We start from the raw sequence: 17239 nt of genomic DNA on the forward strand, positions 1-17239 counted from the left end.
CTGGCGGCCACATTTTGTTTCATGAATAATGAACAACTTGGAGGAGCAGATGGGATTGCATTTCACTGGGGTTGTACCTTATATAAATTGTTTTATATTAATTTGTGAAAAATAAAATTAGAGTTAAAAGTTTTGATAAGCAAGAGTCTTCTATTCATTTTGCTGTTCCTCTTGGTATTGGCATGTTTTTCTAGCAGAAGAGTGGCTTAAATAAAAGCTTTACTTAACACTGAACACAGGGGTCAGAGGTCAGAGCTCAGTCTTATTGGTGGCATCATCATTAGTCCTAAACTTCTCAGAAAGGCTTTCCCTTTCACAGAAACCTGATACCAGCTGGGTTCATACTGTCTCTAAAACTGTTTCAGCCTGGCAGCTGAAAAACTAAACATCTGCTCTTCATGCCGGGAATTTTTTCTAATTATTCATGAACTTTCAAGATTTCTAGATGCTGTGCAGCAGTGAATTGAAAATAACAGAATCACATGACACAGAATAAAATTACATTTTAAGAATCTCAACAGTGATAGTTTTGGAATCACAAGTGAAAACTCACAACTATCAGACATATGTTAATGAAACCTTTGGCAGACAGCACATTAGAATCAAGACCTTGTGACATACAAGTGTCAATACAAAGCTTAAAGAACTACAACACAGACAAGCATTGTGGCTGAAAAACAAGACTAAACATGTTAAGCTCTGCTTGCAATGTTAGAAACTACAGTCCATTACATCAACCTATCGATCTCCAATAAGCTCCCCAAATCTGTTTTTACATCATTAACAAGCTTTTCCCTCATTATGCTGTGATAGTAAAGGAAAGGAGGGGGTGGGGTCAGCAAAAGCATTAGGAGTCAGCTTCTGGGGACCATGAAAGTCAGGCCACTAGCTATACTAATTACCAATAATATTTCTGAATACAGTTGTGGATATTTAGCTCATTGAAAGTGGAATGAATTACTCTGGTAAAGGTCTTTACTTCAACAAAGTATCTGTGTAGACACCTTGGATTGAAATGCTTTAGTGTCACAATATCTACAGAAAACCTTCGGCTGAGCTGTAAGACATCCTGATTTCATCATTCATCATTCATAACTTCATTCTCATCATGTTCACACTCCATCAAAACTCAACAGTTATTTAAAGAAGTTCCACAGGACATTTCTTCAGAATATTTCCTTACATTGTTACTCCACTGTCTGAAAAATGATTTCAATAAAACTTTGCAAAGAAATAATTTGTTAATCACTGTGGTACATATAGAATTTTATATACGGTAATTTAATACATCCATAATAATTTATCAGATTTTGAATGCACTAAACATTTTACAGCTACATATAAAACAGCAGAAGTTCACTAGAAGTTGCTGCAGACATGTTCTACACATCCAATTAACAACAACATCAACAGAAGATGGACTCTGAACTTTACTCACTACAGCTCAAACAGTGCAAGTAAAAGCCTGGGGTCAGCGGGATGAAAACACACTGTGACATAAACCTTAAGGATCCTGACGTGAATATCCCAAATACATCTGCCTTTTGATATCATTTTAAACCAGGAGTCAATAAAGGGGGAGCAAACAGCTACCAGGAAGCCTGGGAGCTCAGATATGGCTGCAGTGTGCAGGGGAGATTGGAGGCTGTGTGTGTGTGTGTGTGTGTGTGTGTGTGTGCGTGTGTGTGCGTGTGTGTGTGTGTGTGTGTGTGCATGTGCGTGTTTGAGCGTGCACGTTGGTGTGTCTGCTATGAGATTGTGTTCTGCGGTTAGAGCTCTTCAGCCATCTGCAGCAGAGAGTTGATGGCAGCATCCTTGTTGCCCTGTTGTGCGTCCAGCACAGTGCGGACCACCTCCTTATCCAGGTTGGGGAACATGTCCTGCAGAGCCTTCAGGTCCTCCTCGCTGCACACCGACACCTGGCCCCCAACAGCTGGCACAGCTGCTGGCATAGCCATGGGCACCATGCCCTGGTTGTAGACTGCAGGCACTCCTAGCAACACAGGACCAAGGTTATTATAGTTAACGAAAACTAACGAAATAAGCAAAACTAGAATTGAAAAAACATTTTCCTTAACTGAAATAAAAGAGTTTTCAAAAAAAACGATAACTAACTGAAACTGTATTTTGTGGTTACAAAACTAACTGAAACGAACTAAAATTATAGTGAAAATGTCCTTCGTTTTAGTCTTCGTCAACTTTTTTCATATGTAAACCTTTTTGTTTATGAAATCTATTTCATCTATCTATCTAAAGGAAATAAAGGAAACATTTATTGTCCATCCATCCATCCATCCATCCATTTTCCTCCGCTTATCTGGGGCCGGGTCGCAGGGGCAAACAACATTTATTAACAACATTTAAACATTTATTGTGACCTTTTTTATTCTGGCACCCAACAAATTACCCCATTACAAAAAACTAAAACTAATAAAAACTAAACTAAAACTAAGCATTTTCCAAAAAAATACCAAACACACTAGCAAACAGACCCTAAAAACTAATTAAAACTAACTGCATTTGAAAACAAAAATTGACAACAACAATGAAAAATCCAAAACCATTATAACCTTGCAGAGGACACACACTGCTGATGAAAGTGCCACCTTTCATATACCAAATACAAGTTTTGGAAATACATTTAAAAAATACATTACCATCAAAGTATTTTGACACAGGCTTTCTATTATGAATGTGTTATTCAAAAAGCCTAAGCTGTGATAAACCTTTTATCATCAGGCTTATGTTTTCAGACAGAGCCACAGAAGACATTATACATGAGGCTAGGTGGTGAAAAAAAAACATATATTGTGTATATATCTGACCTGCAATGGGCACATATCCCACTCCTTGCTGATAAACAGAGGGCATTAGGACCACAGGCTGAGTCATCATCCCTGCTGGTAAGGACTGGGACAAAGACACAGACAGAGACAAGATTAAGAGCTTCACTGCTTACTCAGTGTGTTTTACCATCATACAATCATATCATTTTCTGCATTTGGATTGCTTTTTCTTATGGTAGACATGTATTTATTAATGTAAAGGAAAACACAAAATTCAGAACCAAAATCTTTAGATCAGCTGCAGCAGCTGAGCAGGCAAGCCTGAGTGGCTCCAACCTTAAACAAAAAGATAAGATACACTTTATTGTCCTTGGAAGGAAATTTGTCTTGGACTCCAATTCTGTCATAAAAAAAACTGATTTACAGTAATAACAGTACAGGTACAGACAATACATACATGTAGGCCACAGGCCACACATAACATATACACAGTATACAAGAAACAGTGCAATGCACACATACACACACACACCTGCCCAGACCCTCCCTCGCCCACTGTATTATACCATGGGTGATGATCAATAGTACAGTTGCACAGTTTGTTTGGTCCTGGGGGCATTTAGGATATTAATTGAGGTGGGCACAAATTAATTCCTAAAATGGTTCAGCCTGCAAATGGGGACTCTGGAGCGTCTACCTGATGGTAGAAGCTGGTATTCTGTGTGCAGAATATGTTCTGGTCAGACAAGATTTTCTCAGCTTGTCTGAGCACAGACTGCTCATAGATGGACTGCATGGGGAGCTTTTCAGACCTCCCAATCACCTTCATAGCGGCTTGAATCAGGAGGTTCAGTGTGTGTCCCAAGCTCAACTATGAATAATAGCACATCCAGTCTAGAACCTGGAGACTTAGGAGGTAACATCCACACCAGCAGAGGGCAGCAAGGCAGACAGTCAGCATAGAGACTGGCCAGTCAAGGTGGCAATCTCTGGCTGTGTCCCAAAGTCAAGGAAGGATCCTCAAACGGCTGGATTTGAAGGACACTACGCCATCGACATCCGCCGAAGGACTGTCCCAATGTCGAGGATGCTCCGGAGGACAGAGTCCTTCTTTTGCCCAAATTCAGAGGATGCATGTGTGTATCCTCCGTGCGCTCCGACTACCCATAAAGCATTGCGCACACCGGTCTACCGGGAGATTTAAAAATGGCGAGCATAGAAACAGCGACGCCGGCAGCGCAATATGCATTTAAATAAGTATTTACAGTTTACACTGAATGTTGTCACATAACTTACAAAACGTGTGTTCAAAGTCAAGCAAAAACATAAACATAAACAAATGCCAGAATATTAAGCTAAAGATAATAAACGTCATCTAGATACATTGCCAGTTAAGTTAATTAATGCCTTCTCAGTCGGTAAAGTTATTGTTTATTAATTTATATGCGTCAGATGATGATGTACAATGTGCAACTGTGCCATTCAGAAAGTTATACATTTCTTTATTGTGTTTACAGGGACCGAAAGTCCGCTATTATCCGTTATTGCTGTTATTTATAAATAACTGTTATTGTACTGTACTGTAAAATAAAAAATAAAAAATCACAGAACATATTTCCATGATGAATTATGCGCCGCTGCATTCATGGCACTAAGTAGCGGCCGAATTCAGCCAGGATCAGTTAAATATTCAGGTTTAATCCACTTTATGGTTTTTACTTGATAAATCATGGAGAGTCAACCTTAAAGCATCTTCTTCCATTTTCACAAATATGTGTCAGAGTGCTGATGCCAGAGACACATTCATGTCGTGAACTGATTTTGAAATTGCGGCGCTGAATTTATTTATTTATTTTTGATTAAACTGATAAGAACAGATACTACACTTGATCTTAGCCAAAGGGCCGAGAGCGGCGCTGAAGTTAAGCAGGACGTCCAATTACGCAATGACGCACAGCTGCACACTCCGAAGGCTGTCCCATTTATGCGTTACACCAGTGAAAGGAAGGACTCTTGCCTCACCTCCGGAGGACCCGACTCCGAAGGAAGGATCCTACCAAGGAAGGATCCTTGACATTGGGACACAGCTTCTGTGTCTGAGCATGGAGGCCAACCAGGAAGTGCCTTAAGCCTGCAATTCACGAAAATTCCAGCAGGGGGCGCTAAGCTTGGCTGCAAAAAAAATCTGCCCATTCATTTCAGTGCAAAATTTGAAAACTTCTCACTTGATTTATTACCTCAGAAATTTTTTTCAGGATAACACTATGGTCTCAATCACTAGTAAAAAATGATCTTCAAGACAATTTGATATCAATAGTTCTAATAATGGCCCCTAATAATGGAAAATAGAAGATAAAGAATCATATGATTTGGGGCGGGGCTACCTTTGATTGACAGGTCACTAACAAGACGAGCTGTCATCAGGAGAGAAGCAGAACAATGCGTATCCACGGCAACATGTCAATAAAGTTATATAAAATGTTATATAGATATAACATTTACACATAAGGACGTTTAGCGGTTTGGTCTCATAACTTTGAGCCTTTCACTGTATTTTCACTTAATGACAGTTTATTTGAACGTTTTGTTCAGTAAAAATGTCTTGTTCAGCGTTTGGTTGGACTAACAGACACTCCAAGGAGTCGCTGCTCAGTTTTCTGAGGTCAGTAACAAACATTTTGTTTTTGTTTTTTGCTAGCCAAAACTAACATCCCAGTTAATGCTCCAGTTAATGCTAACATGAATTAGCAGCAGCTTCTCTCCGTCAGGTTGAGGTGTAGAGAGGCTGTAGTCAGTGATCAGATCCCTCTCCTCCTCCACAGTCCAGATATGGTCTGCTCCCCGTATCAGAAACAAGATGGCGACGAGTATAACGCTGAACTCGATGCTTCCAACGTGCCACAAACCAATGGGTGACGTCACGGTCACTACGGCCATTATTTATATACAGTCTATGTATAAGGCCCCTACACGAGGGCTGCATCTCATGTTGCTCATGAGATCTCCTCACTCCTCCATCTTTACGACTGTGTCAAATCCTTTATTTGTACTTTAAGTTGCAAGGAGCAAGAATGGAGGAGGGATCTCTGAGGAGCCATAGGCATGGATACAGGACAAGTCTTTTAACTGGCCGACTATTGTATGATGATCAAAAACAAGTTATTTGAGGAAAACCTGGAATACTGAATGAAGAAATTAATTTATTGCAAAGATATAGAATATAAAAACTTAGCTGGGTCACATTAGACCCATGTTGTGCATCAATGGATTAAAGGAATCTTAAAATGTTTATCCATACTGAAATCATGATGATTTAACCAAGAACAGTCAGTAGAGGATGAGCATCAGTTTAAAAGGATGTATAGAAGTTTACTTACGGCAAAAGACATGACTAGGTTGATCATGCCCTCCTTGTCATCGCCCTGCCTGCCACTGAGGCTGAACCACTCGTCCACCACACTGCCCTCCCTCAGGCCTTCAGGGATGGTGACGTGTGTCCATGCTATCCTGTCATCCATGGAGAACGCTCTCTGGATGTGGAAACAGGGAACAAACACAATCATCACATGACTTTATACAAACACGCTAAAAGGTAAAACAAAACTGTTCTATTGTTGGCAGCAGTTAGTTCTTCACGTTCAACATGTCTAGTTAGTTCAGAACATGTTTCTTAAATTTGAGGAGAAATACCCTAACTGCCATTGGAAGTCACTGTATCTGCATTTTATCTAAACCTGCTACACATATTGTATGCACTGCAACAGTGGGTGCATACCAATTCAAGAAGTGGAAAGAGTACTAGAATAATGTTCTCAAGTAGAAGTAAAAACTAAAGTAAAGAAATTCAAAATAGCCCATGCACAGCAGTGCTTCTCTTCTGGGAGCTCAACTGGTGCAGGTTTCAGCGCACGCCGGAATACGAAGTTTTCTAAGTTTCTAAGTTTTTTTATTTTGCACAATAATAAGACAAAAGACAAGGATAAAGAGATAACAACAAAAGGAAGGTGCAAAGTAGCGCCAAGAAACCCAAAAGGGCTTCTACAGGCCTCTACCTATATTTAAATCCACGAGTTAAATTAAAAACAAGTAATTATGAAATAGAAAAATGAAATAAAAAAAAATAATGACACATAAAAATGAAGCAAAATTATAATAATATTAAAAGTAAAATAAAACAAAAGTGTAGAAATGTGTGTGTGTGTGTGTGTGTGTGTGTGTGTACTACTTAGTGACCTGAGCAATCAGAGCCGCCACTAAACTGCTCTTGTATGTATTCAGAGAGGAAAACTGTATTTAACTACTAAATTGATCATTCCAGAGTATTGATCCTCTGTATTTTAAGGAGAATTGACCAAGGCTAGTACGATAGTGAGGAGGTGAAATCTTGTTAATTGTCTAGTATTGTACTTGTGTAATTGTGAGTTGACATGGAAATATTCACTGAAAGCTTTAGGAATGGAATTTGGAATATACATATACTTAAAGATAAAAATGCATATTTGGTATATATTGATCTGAAAAATTGTCATTATCTTGAGTTTCCGGAAAAGGGCATTTGTTTACTCTGCACCTTATGCTGGAATATGCTCCAGAAAGACTGGAAATTAACTGACTTCATTTCTTTGAGCACTTTTAAATACAAACTGAATTATTGAGGCCAATTCTATAATATGTACTTGTTTCTCATAACGCGTTTAAGGTCTGTGTCTTATGTAAATATGTAACTGTATTTTGAGTTTGCTGCCTCTTGGCCAGGGCTCCATGGAAAAAGAGCTTCTTAATCTCAATGGGATAATTCCTGCTTAAATAAAGGTTAAATAAATAAAAAATTCTTATGCTGGCTTTAACCTTCAGCAGCTCGTCTTCACCATGTCTACATGTCTAAATGCATTGAGTTGCTGCCATGTGATTGGCTTATTAGTAGGGCCGGGAGTTTAGTGCGTTAATTAAGATTAGCGGTAATTAACTACACAAAAATGAACGCGTTAAAAAAATTGACGCATTTTAATCACACTTATTTTTGCACCGCTGAACGTTTCTCACTGGATGAGTTTCAGGCGGACCGATTATACTGGAGCACCAACTAGCGTTCATGAGTTCAGACAACAACAAACCACAGTGAACATGAAGGAAGAAGCTGATGAGACGCTTTGGTTGGCCCCGTGGATGATGGGACATTTTGTTAGTGCAACTGGCACTTTATGTTGAACTCTTTATTGTTTTGGCCAAGGTTTTTGAGAGAGTTGGACTGAAATTAATTTGATTTTTTTTAAACCAGCCTTTGGTAAATCAACAAAGTCTGTTATGGCCTCTGAAGCAACAGAGAGATGTTTTCTAATAGTCAGGCTTTCCATTGTTCTGAATGTAATTGAAAGTATTGTGTTTAACTTAAAAAAACAAAGTATTACAGTTTACAGAAGGTCTACCTACCTATAGGCTACCTGAATTACTGAAATGTACTATATTTCTAAATATGCTATTGCTACACTTAATGGCAAAAATTGCACTGGTCTGTTGGACTTGAACAAAAATAAACAATATTTTTTTGTTGCTTAAGCTTATGTATTCAGTCATTATTCAATGGTATACTAAAAATCCATGTGAAAAAAATTACTTCTCACTGTTCTCAGGTCAAATATTTATGTGCGATTAAAATGCAATTAATTTCGATTAATTAATTACAAAGCCTCTAATTAATTAGATGTTTTTTTTTAATCGAGTCTGGGCCCTACTTATTAGATATTTGGTTAATGAGCAGTTAAACAGGTGTACCTAATAAAGGGGCTGGTGAGTGTACATACACTAGGGGTCAAATGATCCACAAGCGTGTGGCCTCCTCCTCACCTCATCAAAGATCTCCAGGTAGAAGGAGTCCACCCCAGGAGGCACCGTGCACTGGATCACCTTGTTCCACCGTGGGTTCTTGGCCCCGTTGTGAGCAGTGGGTGTCTCGTAGACTGCATAGCCCAAACGGATCCTGCAGTACGGGTCCATCCGGGTCATACCGTAGTTTTTAGCAAGCTTGGCCTATACAATAAAACAAACAAGGTGGCTTCAGTTAGTTGATCTGCTTAGTTTGGCTATTCTGACCTATGTATTCAAATGTATTCAGTGAATGGTGGTGAACCGTTGAATGATTTCAAATGTGCAATGGAGGAGCCCGTGGGGACTTAACTGTAGTTTCTGTAAAAATGACCGGAGACTCCTTTTCTTCAAACTTTTACTGAACAAACGTGCAGTATTACAGAGGAAAAAATGAACGGCATGACACTACTGAAAACATCGGGTTTTTTTTTACTTCTTCTCCAAAAACAACACTTCTTCTTAACCTTTTACTCTGGAGTAGAACGCTACTGCCACCTTGTGGGCTGTATGAGTCACTGTACACAGTATTTTAACTTGCGTAAACAGAAATGAAATGAATGACTCCTTGTAAATATTCTATCCCTTTTTAACTAAATGTATTACACATGAATTACTCATTAATGAACTATTAAATGAATAACTATATCAATGAAATAAAGATACAACAGAGCCTACACATTACTAGGGCTGTGACGGTACACAATTCATTGGGCTGCAGTGAAAAAGGAACACACCCACATCTCCTCTGACGCACCATGGCAGAATTACCACTGCAGCAGTGCAACACTACAAATAATAGCAGTGACAACTGTAAGTAGGGCTGGGCGATATATCCATATAAAAGATATATCGATATATTTTTAAATGTGATATGGAATTAGACCTTATCGCGTATATCAATATAGTTTAAATTGTGCACTGTGATCCTTGCTCCAGGCAAGCTGCAGCTTTTATTTAATATATTTTTTAATTTAAATGTGCACTTTATGGAGCTTTGTTCCTGTTGTTATATAGTATTTATGTTCACTTAAATAAATGGTTACAATAAATCTTGTGACATGTCATATTTGGCTTTGACTTTGACTGAACATTTGCTCTCACTTTGCAATAAAAAGTATTGGGAAATATATCGTATATCGATATTCAGCCTAAATATATCGGGATATGACTTTTGGTCCATATCGCCCAGCCCTATCTGTAAGTACAACGGAAACTTTCTCCTGAAGCTCTTGAAGAGAGGAAGCTACACAGTCAAAGACTAGAACTTAACTATGGTCACTGTGTTTATGTTGCCTTTACATTTCAGATTGTATATCAAAAGCATTCCTGTTTGTAAGACAAACAATAAAAGGCTGTGGTGGCGGTAACAAGCTTGACCCCGGGGTATGTGTCTTATGACCACAGTGTTGCAGTAATGCAGTTACTGTCATAGCCCTACACATTACTAAGTTATCATTGCAACCATTGTAAATTATGGAGCCTGGAAATGCTGAAAAAAAAATCTTCGTCCATAACATCCCCTGCGCTCACATTTTGGGAGGTCAATTTGGCTGTTGATATGTACTTTGAAATAACAGTGAGGAGAAGAGAGATTATTAAAATAATAAAAAGCAGTTGTATACAGTGTAATGTGTTTACCTGGACCACAGTAATGCTGAGTCGCCCCACAGTGCCTATTGAGCCTCCAAACTGCAGCTGCCTGGCTGCATGGGCGTCCATCTGGACCTGCTGCTGCTGCTGGGTGGGGGTGATCCGCAGGAAGTCCTGGGGAAGCTCCCCAATGTACACCTGAATACACATATACATACGTATATACACACATACAGGGAATCAGACTGACAATGCAAAGACAGAAAACACACCTGAGATAGATGAACAGTACAACTTGATGTACCTTGATCACTGCACTTGATAATAATTATTATTAATAATAATAATTAAAAAAAAAAAATAATAATAATAGGGGTGTAAAATGAAAACGCCTTACTGTATTACACCATATGTGATAAAAGCTTTATCTTAAAGTAAGCATTTGCTATTATTTTAGAAAGCTTTTATATAAAGAATTTTATCAACAAATGTGTTTACATTTTTTATTTTGTAGATTTCTAAATTAGTGTAATGAAAATAAGGAATTGAAAACACAGAATTGGAAAGACTAGTTAGAGTTAAGTTAGAGGGCTAAATATGGCTAATAAGTTAATAAGTTGCATATTAAAACTTAATACATATGCATGTTCTGTGAGTTGAACTGAACTTCATGATATAGGCCGTGCCCATTTCCGTCTGGAATTTATTTTGCAAAATCTGCTTTTCTAACTCCTCCAAGGCTCAGAGTCCGATCTGCATTACATCTTCACACAGTCTGTGGAAGCCCATGATCAAAACTTATCAACATTTTGATAATCCAAATAATGCGCAACGCTCCACTGAGGCTCTGTGCAAAATGTTCTGCCACTTAGCCACGAGGTGGCACTGTGCCAACATTGCAATAGGTATTAAGTAGGGATAGGCGATATATCATAAAACGATATATCGATATATTCTAAAATGTGATATGGAACTAGACCATATCGCATATATTGATATAGTTCAAATTGGCACTGTGATCCTTTCTCCAGGCAAGCTGCGGCTTTTATTTAAGATATTTTTTTATTTAAATGTGCACTTTATGGAGCTTTGATTTTAAAAAAGGTTCTCCTGTTGTTATACAGTATTTATGTTCACTTAAATAAATATTTCAATAAAACTACTTGTGACATGTCATATTTTACTTTGACTGAAAATTTGCTCTCACTTTGCGATAAAAATATCGGGATATATATCGTATATCAATATTCAATCATCGGGATATGACTTTTGTTCCATATCACCCAGCCCTAGTATAAAGAAAAAACTTACCCATACAAAAGAAATGTCATATCTCCACAAAATTCTGTCGGATTAACATTAATTTAATGGAGAGGGAAGGAAAGGAAATGATATGAAAGGAAGCAAGAAGACATCTGTAAACATCATCAATGCTGACAGGAACATTGAGGTTTTAGAGCAACATGTGCTCTCATCCAGGGAAGGCCTGGCATATTTCAGCAAGACCACATACATCTATCACAGCAGCATGGCTTCACAGTAGAAGAGTCTGATGCTGAACTGGCCTGCCTGCACTCCAGACCTTTCACCAACAGAAAACAGTTGGTGTGTCATAAAACTGAAAATCCGGCAATGAAGACCCAGGACTGTTGAGCAGCTAGAGTGGGACAACAGTCCTCCCAAAACTCTCGCAGACAGTCTGTGCTGCTGCCATCAAATTCAAAATGAGCTAATATTTTCCATGAAATGGTAAAACGTCTCAGTTCTATTGGGAATTTAATATGGGTTTGTGAGATTTGCGAATCATTGCATCTGTTTTTATTTACATTTAGCAAAGCGCTCCAACTTTTTTGGAATTGGGGTTGTAATAATCAACAAGTCATCAATTGATGCGGTCATAGTCTTGGTGCCCCCTCTGTTTCAGTCAACACAATCATTTGATACTGAAATAAAGTCACTCAATATTAGTTTTTAACATCCACAGCATGAGAGAAATAGCCTACAGTAGTACAGGCTTATGTTCAATAAAAGTGGATTTCCTAAACCTTAAGACACCTCATATGGAAGCTAGTAGTATGCCATGCAACACACAGTGGTGCTGTTGTATTTGGCAATTAGATCTAAATTCATGCTGTTATTTTCAACAGCTGCTCATCAAAATGTTCCAATCGCTGGCAATGGAGAGTCAGTTTATTTTCAAATACTCTCCGAAACAACCTTTCACCTCTGGCTCTGATACACACTTATTCCATACATGTTTTTAAATAGCTTGTTCTAAAACTGTTCTTCCAGCCTACCCAATGGACAAAAAAAGTGGTTCGAGATATCTAATAATGAAGAAGGCTTGATTTTATTTTCCTCAAGGTAGGGCTTGTAGCACCCTATAATGTAATAATTTCATGATAATGTAATAACGCCTGAAAATGTAATAAAATTTGCACTTAACTTGATCAAAAATGTAATAAAACCCAATAATGTAATAAAATATCCTGACTGATAGAATACCAGCTCAGATAAGCTTCTGAGGAGCACTGGAGACCAGGTCACTCTTCACTAAACTACCTCTTCACAGATTTCAAACTGATCACTATGAAAACAACCACAAAACAACAAAACAACTTCCTGAAAATGTAATAAATTCCCAATAATGTAATAAGGTATTACATTATCGGTAAACATTATATTACAATATCAGTCAGGATATTTTATTACATTATTGGTGAAGTTATTACATTACAATCACAGCTGTTACTTCAGGTTGACATAGGGCTGGGCGATATATCGACATAAAAGATATATTGATGTATTTTTAAATGTGATATGGAATTAGACCATATCGCAAAAATCGATTTAGTTCAACTTTTTCTTTTCTTATATATAAATGCTGCCCTTACTAGGGTTTGTCATATTTAGTTCTTTTGTAATGTTCATTATTCTTTTGTCATATAAATATATTTATTTCAGAAAAAGATTGGCCTATTTAATTTCACAGGCTATTTTTATAGCTTTGTTTTTTTTGTGTTTTTTTTTTTTTAAAAGGTACTCCTGTTGTTATACAGTATTTTTGTTCACTTAACCTCCTGAGACCCAAGCTTTGTATTGTTAGTTTCTCCTAGATATTTTGGATTTATAGGACCTGATAAGTACAAAAACTAAGCGTTGTCTTTGAACAGGAAGAAAAAAAAAAGGGTTAATGTTACTGTATAACCCAATTAATTCAATAACCATGTGTCTTTTTGTTTGTATCTCCATATATCAAAATTGTGACTTTAATTTGTTCAGGAAATCTGGTCAGAACAAGTTAAATGCAATACAGGACATTAAAGGATTACAATTGTTAAATGGGTTTAAACTTAACCTCGTAACAAAAAAATAAGCTTTTTCACATTTCTGTTTCCAGTCACAGCCACATTTTGGAGAAGTCACTTCTTGTCACAGTCACATGACCACCACACCAGGGTGTTGAGTATATGTCACTTAGGGATTTAATGAGTTAATGTGAAGCATAAAGCTGAATATGGGAGATTCTAGAAGATTTAAAGTGTTTGTTACACAGGTGTCACCATGGGTTCTTATGGGTTAATACTATTCACACCAAGTACTTCATGCCTCAAAACTACAACTATTGCTGTCACAATGTGAATATTTGTTGCACGTTTTGTAAACTGTCTAAAATATCATCACGTCATTGTCTCCATTCCCGTCAGAGTAACGGTGATTTCTACTGGAGCAGTTTTCTGCTTATCGTTCCCTACAGAATAACAACCTACTGAGTCCTAACATGATCAGACTATAATGGTGTCAGTTTGATAACTTTTAGAACAGGATCATATGCTGTTGTTGCATCAGACCGGAGGTTTACTCTCATCTGGTACTGTAATGGCTTTTAGACGGTAAACCCACACCGTTATGCTGCTAACTGAGTCTAACGTCGTTCTAGATTCTGACAGTAAGACCTAAAATGAAATGTCCACATATGAGGATGCAGGGTCACAGGAAGTTAAATAAACGGTTTCAATAAAACTACTTGGCTTTGACTGAACATTTGCTCTCACTTTGCAATAAAAAATATTGGGATATATATCGTATATCGATATGCAGCCTAAGTATATCGGGATAGGACTTTTGGTCCATATCGGCCAGCCCTAGTTGACGTCACTTTATTTGACCAGCAGCTGGAAGTAACACTTAGCGGAAGTCCCTCCAGTTGTGTGGACGTGAGGGGAGTAGCCCTCTGAAGTTTAATACTATTCACACAAAGTACTTCATGCCTCAAAACTACAACTATTGCTGTCACAATGTGAAGATTTGTTGCGCGTTTTGTGAACTATATAAAATATCATCACGTCATTGTTTCCCATTCCCGTCACAGTAACGGTACTTTGACTCCTTATTCCTGCTTAATGTTCCCTACAGAACAACAGCCTATTGAGTCCTAACATGATCAGACTATAATGGTGTCAGCTTGATAACTTTTAGAACAGGATCATATGCTGTTGTTGCATCAGACCGGAGATTTACTCTAATCCGGTAGTGTAACGGCTTTTAGACGTTAACCCCAGACTGCTATACAAACTAACTGAATCTAACGCTGTTCCAGGTTCTGACAGTATTACTGTAGGCGGCAGTGTATGTCGCTGATTCATAAATAATAATAGTTAATATGAGAGGCTAGCTGTGAGTGAGCCTAGCAGCAGCTGTTTACCTGTCCCCGCTGAGTAACGATGGTGGTCGCCATGGCGTCTCTTCACTGTGTGGCCGGATAGAGTCTGGAGTCTTCTCTAATCATGGACCTTCTGACACAATGAACTGACAACTTTTACAACCTGTGCTGGGATTAATTCAGACTGGACCAAGGAACCTAGAAATGTTTAGGTTCCTCGGATTTGACCCGGAAGCGCAGTGTTTTTTGTTTTTCCTTCTTCTTCTTCCTCTGTAGTTTATTGGCGGTTAGCAAAACAACTTGTAGATGCACTACCGCCACCAGCTGACTGGAGTATGGAACAACAGACACATGCAGAAAAAAAACAAGATGGGTTTTGCTAGATCAGTTTCTCTTAGAAACATAATCACGTTGTAGCCTTACTTAATGGAAAAATATGTTTTTGGTTATTTTAGTTATTTAAGTTACTATTATATACAATAATAATAATAACTAGAAAATTTCCTCTGGGGAAATTTTGAAAGGGCCACGGGGGCTACTGCCGGTGTGTGTACACTATGATGAGACTCTTCAGAGATTTCAAACTATGCCCTTTAACCTCAAAATGTGTGTGTGTGTGTGTGTGGGTGTGTGTGTGTGTAGCGAAAATCGCATAAAGTTACCTATGTGTGTGTGTGTGTGTGTAATTAAAATCACATAAAGTTACCTGTGTGTGTGTGTGCGCGCGCATGTGTGTTTGAAGCATGTGTATGCATGTGTGAGGAGTGTGAGCGCTTACGCGCATGTGTGTGTGTGTGTATCTGTAACTGTAATCACATCAAAGATCAAAGGCAATCAGATCAAAGCAATCAACAGAATTAACGACACCTGCCAATGACAGCAGCCAGAGGTGAACAGAGGTCTAGAGGTGGACTGGAATTTCTGGCCTCGAACAGAAAGCATTTTTGGCAAAACCATAATACCTATCATTGATCCGACTTCACTTTGAGCGTCCTGAGTTCTTCCTGAACATCTACATATCTTTTTTTTTAAGAAAAATGAAAAAATAGCTTTGATAGAGCGATCTAAAAAAATGCTAAAATCTCACTTTTTCCGAAATCTTCTTGCGTTTTAATATGGGAGCCAATGAGGCTGTTGGTGGTGTTGGTGGATCATCTCTGCGTCTTACGCCCAAACTATAACTCTGACAGCTTTACCAGAGGATTGTGAGTGAGAAGACAAATTTTCCTACGTTTCAATGTATAAATTATTTCTGTAGAGTGGAATTTGCGGCCTGGAGCGCAGTTTTAAAATGTATTTTTTGACAGTTTTACCTCTCCCTCTACACTCCGAGCGATGACATCACACACTCTGACACGAACATTCCATGCAATACACACCCATTATAATCTCTGAATTTCTCCAAAAATGATCATGGTCATTGAACAGGGATTGATAAAAAACTATATGACCTATCGAAACGTGGATTAATACACCGATACACAAGACTTGTGTCTACTGTTTAAAGTTTAAATGGAGTCTCTAGGTGAAATTATGCCGGAGAAGTAGACGTTAAAAAATCTCCAATGATTGTTCTTTTTCGCTCATTTTTTGACGGCCGTCTTACGTCGCGAAAAATTCGTATTCTGTAGAGAAAAGTAATAGCACACCGATCCCGATCAAACCGCACGTTTTGATATATAATTTGTCCTGCAACTCTTTAAGTTGTAGGACTAGTAGCGGGACGAAATTGCGTCCGGAAGAGGAATAAGAAGAAATCCACAGTAGTAAAATAACATATAAAATAACAGTAGTGCTCGGTGCGATTGCCCCGAGGCCCTAATAATGTCACTTCCACTATAATTTATGTATTCATTTCATGTGTTATATTTAAGTGTATATTACTTGTCCCCTTGCCCAAAGTTTATTAGTTCCTACCTGCCCTTGTTTTGGGGGACAATTGTATGTGAGGGGGATTCCTCGCAAGAGTGATTTTTCTTTTTTTTAGTGTAGTGCAGATCTTAGGTTCATAGCTTTTTGAGTCAGCTGGTTTGTGTTTCCTCCTTTTGGAGCGATTTTGTGTTCTTTATTATTTTTTCCCCCTTTAGTCCTGATCCAGTTTTTTCATAGTGATTTATAGAATCTTCTATTTTTCCTATCAGGTTTTGTTCCTCCCTTTTGGAGTGCCCTTTGTTTGCAGGAGTTTTTTATTTAATTGTTTTTCCCCTTGATAGTTGTTTTGTTTTCCCTCTTATCTTAGATTAGGATTGTCTATTTATTTGTTAGTGTAGATAGATTAAGTGTTTTTCCTCCTTTTGATTGACTTTTCTTTGTTAGGTTCTATTCAGAGTCAAGA

At 38.1% G+C, this 17239-nt stretch overlaps 1 protein-coding gene and 1 non-coding gene across 2 annotated transcripts; both read right to left on the bottom strand.

Moving 5' to 3' along the window:
* Window positions 1–553: 553 nt before the first annotated feature.
* tollip (toll interacting protein) lies at window positions 554–15174 on the bottom strand. Its single transcript, XM_059351364.1, has 6 exons — window positions 14947–15174; window positions 10290–10439; window positions 8631–8813; window positions 6164–6316; window positions 2826–2910; window positions 554–1993 (listed from the first exon to the last, which is right to left on the bottom strand). The coding sequence occupies exons 1-6, from the start codon at window positions 14977–14979 to the stop codon at window positions 1770–1772; spliced, it is 828 nt and encodes a 275-aa protein (XP_059207347.1). The 5' UTR covers window positions 14980–15174; the 3' UTR covers window positions 554–1769.
* On the bottom strand, window positions 4518–4704 carry LOC131961016 (U2 spliceosomal RNA). The gene has a single exon (XR_009389816.1). It is a non-coding gene; the product is annotated as a U2 spliceosomal RNA (small nuclear RNA).
* Window positions 15175–17239: the final 2065 nt, after the last annotated feature.

The sequence above is a fragment of the Centropristis striata genome, chromosome 2, assembly GCF_030273125.1.
Source record: "Centropristis striata isolate RG_2023a ecotype Rhode Island chromosome 2, C.striata_1.0, whole genome shotgun sequence".
Taxonomy (NCBI): Eukaryota; Metazoa; Chordata; class Actinopteri; order Perciformes; family Serranidae; genus Centropristis; species Centropristis striata.

Bases quoted from the DNA above. Each gene is read 5' to 3' on its own strand.
- tollip (XM_059351364.1), bottom strand. From the start codon at position 14,979: ATGGCGACCACCATCGTTACTCAGCGGGGACAG. The intron at 10,440-14,946 runs GTAAACAGCTGC...ATGTGTATTCAG, and splicing joins TCGTTACTCAGCGGGGACAG to GTGTACATTGGGGAGCTTCC. The intron at 6,317-8,630 runs GTGAGGAGGAGG...TTCCACATCCAG, and splicing joins ACCTGGAGATCTTTGATGAG to AGAGCGTTCTCCATGGATGA.